This window comes from Haliotis rufescens, unplaced genomic scaffold (assembly GCF_023055435.1).
Source record: "Haliotis rufescens isolate VD_foot unplaced genomic scaffold, xgHalRufe1.0.p SCAF_70, whole genome shotgun sequence".
NCBI classification, from domain to species: domain Eukaryota; kingdom Metazoa; phylum Mollusca; class Gastropoda; order Lepetellida; family Haliotidae; genus Haliotis; species Haliotis rufescens.
The window spans coordinates 1,414,553-1,426,611 of NW_025964362.1; the positions used below are offsets into that span (position 1 = coordinate 1,414,553).

Sequence of the window (12,059 nt, forward strand, 5' to 3'; positions counted from 1 at the left end):
TCTCGTGATATCAACCACTGGGTCCCCTGGCCCATACTTGATTATGTATAGACGGTCGTGATATATAATACTGAAAGAAGTTAAAGAACACCCGCTATATTCATATGACTTCAGTTAATCTGTCAAGGTGGGTGATCGTAACTCCTATACCCTAACAAAGACTAACGACAGGGGGCGGTCGGGTAGCCTAGTAGTTTAAGCGTTTGCTCGTCACACCAAAGACCCGGGTTCGATTCACGACATGGGTACAATGTGTGAAGCCCATTTCTGGTGTCCCCCGCCGTGATATTACTGTAATATTGCTAAAAGCGGCGTAAAACCATACTCACACACTCACTAACGACAGCCGTAGTGCTAAGGTTGTTTTGTACAACGGCACCCTCGTGGGTATTGCAACACACAACTTTCAAATTGTAGGTGTTCTTTAATTTGTTTTGAGCAGTTTTCATTAACTGAAATATTGCTGATGGCTGCGTATAACAACACTCACCAACTCTGGTACAGTCTAACGCCACACGACTCTTGCAAACACCATCGTTTTCTGATGTAGACTTTACACAGATATTGGAAATAGGAATTCTACAAGTCTTTAACAGGCTGTCTAGAGGCTCGGCTCAGACGTAATTACTACAGAAGCATAGTTCCGGCCCGATGTCGTACAAGAGTTAATTGTTTCTTTCGGTGACGCTCTTGTCGTGGCATACACACAATCGCTTGTCCCAACCAGTAGTAGCCATTGTATGCTGGTGAATAACACTAGCTCAGTGAATGTAACCCACCTTAAACAACGGGAATGTATGTTCCATTGCGTGCGCACAAAAATAATTATATCGAAGCACATTTCCTTTCCGATACCAATCAATCAGCTTATGTCGATACTTCTCCTTGATTCTACAGATAAGTTGAGATATATTGATTTGTAAGCACAACAGACCACAACAAACTCTTCTGTTAAATGGTCGGCCTAGGCGTCCTGAATGTAGCACATATACGGGGCGGTCGGGTAGTCTAGTGGTTAAAGCGTTCGCTCGTCACGCCGAAGACATGGGTACAATGTGTGAAGCCCATTTCTGGTGTCCCCCGCCGTGATATTGCTGGAATATTGCTAAAAGCGGCGTAAAACCATACTCAGTCAGTCAGTAACACATATACGCAGAAAATATATGTCCAATACAATTCCCATTTTCAAATCTGTAATATTTGATCCCGTGTTTATTTGAGGTGAACAATTGACTTGCCTTTGCATGTGTTTGTTATGGGTGCAACCGGTGGGGCAAGATACGCTCACCTTTTCGCGAACACCTGGTCCCGAAAATAATTTAATAAATAATAATACATGTATTTCCTTCAACCTCGTCTTTGTTTCTATATCTGTATCTCGCGCTATAATCGCAATAATCCGGACCTCTGCTCTAACCGGACTTTAATTACGGCCCCAAAGATATCCGGTTCAGACAGAATTCACTGTAAGTCAAGTTACTGTTCTAAGCAACGTTAAACCATACCCATTCACTCACCACTCTACTCCCTATAAAATTGGAACACTTGATCGATCCAATGATTATATTGAGTAAATAATCAGTTAAAGCCATTCATACAATATGAGAAATAATTAACATTCGGGTCATATTTACAAACAATGAAATTAATGTTATTCTATCAGGAATCTAAACGGCGAAAGGGTTGAGATATAAACTAGTTCACAAGGCGGGCAGGCTTTCAACTGTTGATATCTGTTTAGGATATCAATTATTTTTTCAAGGAAATGTTTAGAATATCTATTACTTTTTCAAAAATAAGTAAGTGCTGAATTATCATTTTTTACACACAAAAAACATAATTTATCGAAAATTCAATACACACCTGCAAGAAATGGAAACAATGTTACTCACACTGCGAGGCATATGTTTGTTGTTTAACGCCGCACTCAGCAATATTCCAGCTATATGACGGCGGTCTGTAAATAATCGAGTCTGGACCAGACAATCCAGTGATTGACATCCTCAGCATCGATCCACGAAATTGGGATACGATGCGAGGCATATGTAATTTATTTTCAGTAAAACGGGGGACTTGAATTGTTTAGAACGGAGCTGCGCGGAGACAGCCTTCGCCCTGTAAAATATGGAGCTTCAATTAAAAAATAAACGTACATTTGTGTTAGTCATACCTATGAAGTCTCAGACATTTCTCAGACATACCTTAGGCCTGTTATAGTCCTACCATAACGATATACACATTTTAAATAATACCCCGGGACGTCCACGAGGTCCTGACCACCCTTATATATATATATGGTGCTGACAATCCAGGTATCATTATACGGGCGAATCTGGGATTCGAACACACGATCAGAGGATCATGACACGATTAAGGGAAGCAACTTTTCACAAAGATCCCGCAAACCAGGAATGTCGATGTTTTCTTTGACGACAATAATTATCTCTACAGTATATTCGTCTGCCGTTCTCATTTTATTCAAAAGTGGAGCAGAGAATTTAATATTTTTCAGGTCGAATTATTATCAGTAATATTCATGTTGTACACGTGTCGATTATATATCAAACATAAATAATTCATATCGCTAGTGCTTTAAAACATTTCGTGACATTTGTCTTTAAGTCAACTTTCTTACTGTGATATTGATTATTCAACAAAATCGTGAGACGGAACCAAAACCGATATGAGAATGTTTCCGATCTTGAATTACACAGCCTATTTTGCCCAATACCCGGGCATATATTTTCACAGCATATGACACCAAACATAAACATAGCCTATATTTTTCTCAATCGACCCGTATGGCATCGAAGTCTACGTTGACTTAAATTTACAAAAAGGAAGTTCGCGCGATTGGAACATCAAAAACCAGGAACAATGCCGGCCTTCATACAACCTCTTGTGATATGGCAGGTGTTCAAACCAGAACAGCAACAGCTCATGTGGATATGCTCGTGCTGCACGTGCTACACCTGTACACACACATTACGCTCGTTCTGAAATGTGACAACACGAATACCTTGGGACATGGCCACGGGAATATATAGTGCAAATAATACTTTAAACAAACACAGAGAAACATTATCTTCTTTTACTCAAAGTCCAGCATACATTTATCAAGTGTATCACCAGTAATAACGAATGCAGTGTTTCATACATTGCAGTTTCTTGTCCTGGCGGGATCGTTAACTTTATATTTCATCATGCCATATCTTGACAATTACCTTAAAACGCCTCTCACTGAGTCGTGATTAAGGTATGAATAATGTTATCATACATCAATAGAAAGATTATTACAAAACATTCATTCCACAACATGAATTGCCTATGGACCTTGTAACGTTGATCTTACAGTATTTCACTAAAATGTTTTCTTTGAATAAAACGCTCAATTATGAAGGAACAGTTTTAACATGTATACATCTGTTCTTCTAAGTGTGTAAGTAACACAAATAGAAACTGAATACCACTTTGTTTAGAATGCCCCTTTTATTCTGACCTTTTAGACATAATAATATCCTTCCATTATATTATTGGGAATTTCCTAGCCATGAGAAATTCAGACAGTTGTTGTAACTCCCCTTAACTAAAATATCTTGTAAAGTATTTATTCTTAGCTAAAAAAAGAGAGATAATTATTTCAAGGATTTAAAGTATTCGAAGCAATATCTTAATTTCTTTGTGATCTGTGCTGTATACTTTAATATATTTTATATTATTGTTAAATTATTGTGGTTGTCACCATGCTGGATTATATTAGACTGCAACCCCATCGGTGCGCTCTGTAAGATAACTGTTTTACATGCTTTGAAGCTGTAGGGGGCACGGGTGGCCAAGTCGTCTAAGGCGCCGCGATTCGCTTTGCAGAGTTGCGTCCCTTGGGCACGCCAGACACCTATGATTGTGGGTTCGAATCCCGGTTCGCCCCAATTATGGTTCTAGGTTTGTCAGCACCATACCCGTGCTCGTGGGTTTCACCAAAGTGGTAAACGTCTGAGACCTGCATCACTTCGGGCTTTCCTCCCACATTAAGCTGACACGCCGTTATATGACTGGAATAATGTTAAAAGCGGCGTTGAACCCAACTCACTCCCTTACTCACTTTGAAGCTGTATCATGCCAGGGTGGCCCCTTCGCGCTAATAAACACCAACTCGCACTCAACTCGCTAAGTGAAAGCGTTGACATATGGTATAAACTGAAAGCTACTGGCTATTGATCGTGAATTTACATGCCTGACAAATCTAAATCGAAATCGTAATGTTATCAAGCAAATTGATACACTAGTAAAGGGAAAACATTGAATTTTGGTTCCTCGATTTCTCTCATGAAAAAAATCTTATCAATGTTCGTTTAGCACATTTCATATATGTGTTTATTGAGGATTAATTTGTGTGTGTGGTGTGGTGTGGTGGGGTGTTGAGTGTGGTGTGGTGGGGTGTGGGGTAGAGTGTGGAATGTGTTTGGGGAGATTTATCCGGAAACCATAATCGACCCGTTTTACTGGTTTGTTTTACACATACATCGCATTTTAGTAAAAAACACAATGTGACCTGGCACCCTGTACAGAAGAATATATTAAAGTGACCCACCACCCTGAATATCAAATGATTACTCTCTAAGCTTAGTTTAAACATATTTTATTCTCATGAACTTAGAACACCCTCTCTCATAGATTTACATGTGTGTTTCTTTACAATTAATACATTAAATGACAGAAACGAAAGAAAAGAAATAGAGAAACGTATGTACATTCACGTTGCTCACTCCAACCTTTTGTTTTCTTTATATATGTATGTACATGTATAAAAATGTTTTCGTTCACATGATTAGGTAAAATTGCATTGCCAACTTGCATCAGGTCAATATTTACATCAATAGTGAGTGCATCAATTCCTTTCTAGCTGATTTAAAAAAAGGGCATTCAATGAAAAAACTATATGATTTTTCACATGGGCTGCCACATCGGATCCTCGTTTAAACTTTTTCTAAAAATGTATTTTTTTTAATTCGCTATCATGTCTTAAATTTGTATGTATTATGCTAATTTTCCTAGGACCATATGAGAAATATGATGGAACTGTAGATTAACCCGTTCTTAAACTTAGAACAACATATGCAGACATTTAGCATGTGAGAGATGGAATGAATAACAGAACACTTTAATTATAGAAGGCGGCTCTAATTTGAACAGTATTTCGGTCATAAACGTATCACGGAGCGAAATATTAATGTAGGAGGAAAGCCTGAAGTAATGCAGGTCTCAGACGTTTCATAACCACTTGAGTGAAACCCACGAGCACGGGTATGGTGCGGAAGCCTTTTATTCGAAGGGTCAAAACAAGGGAAACTGGGATTCGAACCCCCGGTTATCGGATCTAGACAGATAAGGGAAACGATTATACCACCCGCACCTACTTTGTAATGAAGGTAAACGCCCATTATTCAAAACAAAAATATTAAGAATATAATTTATTTATGAAACCGATCGACCCACAACGTTTCACGTTACGAAAACAGTATATTCGTGACACGATATCCTCACCCAGCCCATTTTCACCTAAAACGGTTACAGTATAAACATTATCAACCATGAAGGTAAAAATGGTATGGCCGAGGGTGGCACATCGACACCTCTTTACTTAACCTGGACATATCGACACCATGCAATGTTTGTTTGTTTGTTTGTTTGTTTGTTTGTTGTTTAACGCTGCTCAATATTCCAGCTATCTGATCGGTAGGTAAATACTCGAGTCTGGACCAGAAAAGCCATTGATTGGTGCCATGAGCATCGATCTACTCAAATGGGATACGATGACATGCATCAACCATGTCAACGAGTCAGACCACCCGATCCCATTAGTCGCTTCTTACGAGAAGCGTTGGTTGCTGAAGAAATATTCTAACCCGGATCTTAACGGGGGCATCACGCACTGTGTGTTATTGACAACAAAATACAAAAAAAGTCTTTGTAATAATTGTTTCTTACCTTATGTGATTACATAGAAGATGTTGTTATTTCCCGCCGCGGGGTCACTGTCCCTAGTGTTCCCGTGAAGCAGTATATCTGTAGGAGTTATCCTGTAATACCGACTACAACAATGAGACGATGTCTAGTGTCACCACTGAACGTACATCCCGCCTCAACTTCACCTTGAGAGCTTTAAATGATTCAACACCCGCCTCGGCGTTCTAGGTTTCCATAGCAACCAAAGCACCTGCTTGGAGTCCCACGCAAGGGGAAAAGAACACGGGTCAGATCGATCAGCGAAATTCGATCTCTGTGATTGAGTTTTGAAACTTTCGGCATGTGTTGAGTTGTGGATGGGCAGATGAGGTGGTATTTTGTCAACGGGCGCCTCGCATGCTTGTATCGACTAGTTTGGGTTACACTGATGGAATTTGGCTTAGAACTAAATGAAATATCGAATAGATGACTTGTTCTACCGGAGACGCAGCCTGTGTATGGATTTCGGATTTCAGTAAAGCATGTTTGGATTGTGCAAATCGCTTTTGTTATGTTTAGAAATGTCATTATTTGCTTAAAGTGACAGATTGTGGGTTTAAATTCCAGCTTGTTGTATTTCATGATTAGGATGCCATCAGTGGAATGGGATCGAGCGTGCTTCTATAGGCTTGAGGCAGCAGTAATTCTACAAATGATATTTCTTTCGGGATGGCATATTCATTTATCCGTTAAGGCGTACAATGGTTCTTGTAAGGGTTATAAGAAGTTTTCAGTGAACTTTACGGTGAGTAAATAAAGCTGATATTGAAAGAGTCGTGCGTGGATTCACTCTACTGATGACTTGTGTGATGAAACAAGATAACAAAGAGCCTGCCATGATGAGACATTTCAAAGACAACATAACTATATGGATTGGTGAGGAGAGTTGAGGTGTGTGTGTGCGTCTGTGCGTGCGTACGCGCGTGTGTTTCCCATGCCGCAGTTTAACATGGATACCCCACTCAGACATGACCTGGCAATGTGGTTGTTAACCTTCAAGCACCCAACGGGCAGCTTCGGTTGTATACTCCCCAGGGAGCTGAGAATGTTTGTTTAGTGTACACTGATCCAGTGACTGGGGTATTAATAGCGCTTTGGGCAATCCCATGTGTGGTGTGGAAATATGCGCAATATAAATCGCCTATTCGTCTTTTCTTCTTCTTCTTCTTATTATTATTATTACACCGACACAGTATACCGTTACCAGGCAGGGTAACAACAGGCCCCATCCTTCAACGTCTCTCAGTGTGAGACTCAACCATGTATCTACTCCCGTTCATGCCTAATATGGCAAGCGATTATTAATGATGTTCGACTTTTTTATTACTATTGAAATATAGAAAACAAATCAGTTATTCACTCTTCTTAGACATAATTATATGTAATGTCAATCAAATGACAGACAGCTCCTGTGCGAAGGTTGGCGAGACTTTGGACAGGGGGCATCTCAAACGTCAACTGTCATGGTCACACTGACTCCTTAATGACGACAATTGGGATGGTCGGTGTAGTAATTATCTTCAAGTGATTCTAATGCACAAGATCACATCGAGTCCGAAATCTTCAATTACGCTACTGGTCGATAGACCTAGTTAAGACGACTTTATAGAGATAATTGTGGACTTGTCAGCAAACACTGCCCTGTCCTGACACGTATGGCGACTGGTATGAACCGTTATGACACGTTTGTTTATTAGGCATCAGTAATGACATGTATGGCGACTGGTATGAACCGTCATGACACGTTTGTTTATTAGGCATGCATCAGTAATGACACGTATGGCGACTGGTATGAACCGTCATGACAGGTTTGTTTATTAGGCATCAGTAATGACACGTATGGCGACTGGTATGAACCGTCATAACACGTTTGTTTATTAGGCATCAGTAATGACATGTATGTCGACTGGTATGAACCGTCATGACAGGTTTGTTTATTAGGCATCAGTAATGACATGTATGTCGACTGGTATGAACCGTCATGACAGGTTTGTTTATTAGGCATCAGAAATGACATGTATGGCGACTGGTATGAACCGTCATGACAGGTTTGTTTATTAGGCATCAGTAATGACACGTATGGCGACTGGTATGAACCGTTGTGACACGTTTGTTTATTAGGCATCAGTAATGACACGTATGGCGACTGGTATGAACCGTCATAACACGTTTGTTTATTAGACATTAGTAATGACATGTATGTCGACTGGTATGAACCGTCATGACACGTTTGTTTATTAGGCATCAGTAATGACATGTATGTCGACTGGTATGAACCGTCATGACAGGTTTGTTTATTAGGCATCAGAAATGACATGTATGGCGACTGGTATGAACCGTCATGACACGTTTGTTTATTAGGCATCAGTAATGACACGTATGGCGACTGGTATGAACCGTCATGACACTTTTGTTTATTAGGCATCAGTAATGACACGTATGGCGACTGGTATGAACCGTTGTGACACGTTTCTTTATTAGGCATCAGTACTGCTAGGCATGAGTAATGTCACGATGGCATGTGGTATGCATCAGTAACGTAATGAAATAAACAAACCAACCAAACTGTTATCAACCGTTTTTAGCCATGCCTATGTATTGTACGTCACGAGAAAAGCGTGCATCTCGCACTTTGTGCTTGCGCCATGCCACACGCCGTGTATGGTTTAAATATTCTTTTTATTTCGACTGAAAATTGGGATCGATAAACCCGACAACGCTTATTTTAATACCCCTTCCTATATATAAATCAAGTAACAGAAGAAAGTCAAGTTGTATACATGATACTTACGCAAGATATTCCTTGGTGGACAGTTACGGTGTGATGTGAACCGTCAATGACCACAGAGAGTGATTTTATGTATCTTCAAGTGGTGCTGTTGTTTTTTAAATCGTGTTGAAACACTAGTTAAATATACTGAACCGGAAAAGAAACGTCACCATGGATAGATATATGAGAAACCTTATTTGTCCAAACACTGTAAACATACTTTGAGACATATTAAAAAGATGAAACTTGGCAAAACTGGTCATCAAGGTTGAAATTAAATTGTCAAATGTTCTTAAAGTGAAACACAACACTAGTCTCTGAGAAAATGGCATCACAAGTCAGTATCTCGTGTGTCCGCCATATGCATTGATGACTGCCGTGCACCGTCGATACATGGAATGGAGGGGCGGTTGATGAAGGCCATAGGCACTTGAGTCCACACTCTGAGGAATGGCTGACACCAGTTCTGCTGCAGTTGTCGGCCTTGGTCGGACGTCATTATCAAGTCAAGTCGATTCTGGTATTAGACCAAATTTATACATGGAGAGAACTGTTATTGAAGAAGTACAAAGTCATAAGTTGATTGTTAATAAAGTGTTAATCATTGCGAAACGTTCAAATCGGCTTCACCTTCTTCTTTCAAAGTTGCGAAAAAACGCCTATGTTATATTTTGTACATATTAGAAAAGATTGGAAGCTGTTTAATATGCTACATGAATGCCTTTGTCTCCTGTGTAAAATGCTAACATCTCAACTGCCCATGTTGTAAGAGTTTGGTGCAGATATTACTAGGGCGGTGATTTTGGTCTTAGGCATTACTTTAAACACTGACACCATCCATTTGCTAATAACCCTGACGCCATCGTGTATATTCAAACTACGAGTGTTATACTTCAAATTGTCCGACATATTTGTAATAAATTGCCGGGCACAAGAAAGTACTCACTTGAAAATTGGATTTGTACCAAACGTTACGGGTGCTGAACAGTTGTCGAAGCACTGCAAATTTAAAGGTCTAAAACACAACTATCATACCCGTATGAAATACATCCACATTGAATAATCATTTCTCCGTTTGTTTCATTTTAGCCATCATAAAACGTTAATGTATATTGTCTTTTGCCCGGCATTTTGGAACGGTTTCGGGTCGGCAAACTGACTTTTGTTAAATCCATATTTCATATTTTAGTCTAAACCACACCATGGGGTAAATGTTATCACTGTAGATCTTAAAAACTACACCGTCAAAATAAACACAAGTAGATACCAAGCTAATTGTAATCTGATTAGAAACCTCTTTACTTTTCTGAAAACATTAACAATTACAAACACAACATTCTTAAAACAACATCACAACAACACAGACAACGAAGCCAGTAACGATAGCCACGCCAATACCAGCCGTGTTGTTTTAACAACAAACTGACTTCGTCATTAAACGGTTCGTCCAACATGGTTTCCTTTTCATTGTCTCCCGAAATCACAAAGCAATTAACGTCTGTGATTGGTCAAAAAGCAGACAGTGTTTCTGGGATCTTACAGTGTCCTATATCCCATCTAATCCCTTTACTCAAGACCAATTAGTGGCTTCAATTCGGGTATATAAAATACAGACGAAATTGAAAGGAGTCACAGCTTCAGATAGTCCTAAACATCCAACCGAAAACAGACAGCATGGCTTTCAGCATCGCAAATATACTCGCAGGTACGTGTTTGATCAACGGGTTGGCGTACATTTCTGTTTGACCTTACTATGATTATTAGGGAGTTATACGTAAAATGTTCTGGGTCTGTATACTAGGGACTTATAGTAAAATGTTCTGGGTCTGTATACTAGGGACTTATAGTAAAATGTTCTGGGTCTGTATACTAGGGAGTTATAGTAAAATGTTCTGGGTCTGTATACTAGGGAGTTATAGTAAAATGTTCTGGGTCTGTATGCTTACTACAAGAATGACCAGGAAGTTATACGTAAAATTTACTTGCGTCAGTAAAAAAAGACAAGCTAACATTTTATATATATATATATATATATATATCGTGTGCTGTCGATAATTACATTATTGAGGATAATTAAGTGTGGATGGTTGATTCATGGTGGAATATTTGGGAAGTTTCAGCTCGAGGTGAATCTCCCGACAAGCCGTCCCAGAGCCCCCCGAGCAACGCCCCTCGTAGTCGTCAACGTCGTAGTCGCACCATCTTCAGCGACGCCGCCATCGACCGCCTGGAGGCAGTATTTGGAGAAAACCCTTACCCCGACATCAACCTTCGCGAACAGCTGGCAGAAGAGGCGGGCGTTACGGAGGCCAGAATACAGGTAGGCCAAAACAAAAATAAAATTTTCCCTTGTATATATAAGGAAATATATTCGGAACATTCATCATACAAAATTGACCATTAAAGATATATCGAGAGTATATATGTGAGTATATTCCTGATTTCCTTCTTTCCAGGTGTGGTTCCAGAACCGTCGTTCACGAAGTCGTCGCACCAAGACCAAGCCCGCCAACGCCGCCCGTCGTGATTCCGGGTTTGTCTCGGCCTCACCCTCACCACAGAAGCTGACCCCACCCAAGAAACCCGAGTTCGTCGTGCCCACACCGTCAGTGACGTCACCGTTCCGTCACGGCTACCCGTTCTCCTACCCCTATCTGTTCGGGTGTTCACCCCTCATGTCTCCAGCTATGTACCCGATGTTGACCGGCTACACTGACGTCCCATCCATGCTGCCCACGTCGCCAATGTTCTCCCCCGGTGCCAGTCCAACCTATCAGCGTCTGTTCGACTTTCCAGCCAGTCACATCCCGGGATCTCCACTGACGAGCCCCACCACCCAGAGTCCCGTCCTCACATCCACCCGACCTGGACTTGTCCCCTCTTCACCCAGACCCCCCAAGTCACACCCTATCCGCCTCCCTCGGGTGTCGTCTGGTGATTCCAGCCCTGTCGTCTGCAAGTTGGAGTCATCTTCCACTTCCGGTCTGGAGATTGACGTCACTTCCAACGATTGTTCCGTGTAAATCATAAACATTTGCTGTAAATATTGTTAAACATATTGTATTGACATTGTGTGATCCTACTGTTTACCGGTCCTGTGGCAGAGGAATTTAGTGCTGTTCTCTCGATGTATATATTCATCCATGTATCTAGTGCTTCATTTACATGTATATGTACATTTCAAATATTGCATGATTTTGTGTGTATTTTAGTGCTGTAAATAAACATTTTACATTGTTTACAATCACTCATTTTCTCTGTTGATTCAACCACTGAGATGTCC

General features: G+C 40.4%; 2 protein-coding genes across 2 annotated transcripts in view; one reads left to right on the forward strand and one right to left on the reverse strand.

Annotated features, from left to right (window-relative positions):
* Positions 1 to 6,221, reverse strand: part of LOC124135459 — a 39,937-nt gene extending 33,716 nt beyond the window's left edge. The window contains exon 1 of the mRNA XM_046500809.2: positions 5,989 to 6,221. The gene's annotated coding sequence lies outside the window, so the exon portion shown is untranslated. The remainder of the gene's footprint in view (positions 1 to 5,988) is intronic.
* Positions 6,222 to 10,450: 4,229 nt separating this feature from the next.
* LOC124129895 (homeobox protein prophet of Pit-1-like) lies at positions 10,451 to 11,799 on the forward strand. The gene is made up of 3 exons (XM_046493248.2): positions 10,451 to 10,481; positions 10,897 to 11,096; positions 11,233 to 11,799. Exons 1-3 carry the CDS (start codon positions 10,451 to 10,453, stop codon positions 11,797 to 11,799), a joined length of 798 nt encoding a protein of 265 aa, XP_046349204.2.
* Positions 11,800 to 12,059: the final 260 nt, after the last annotated feature.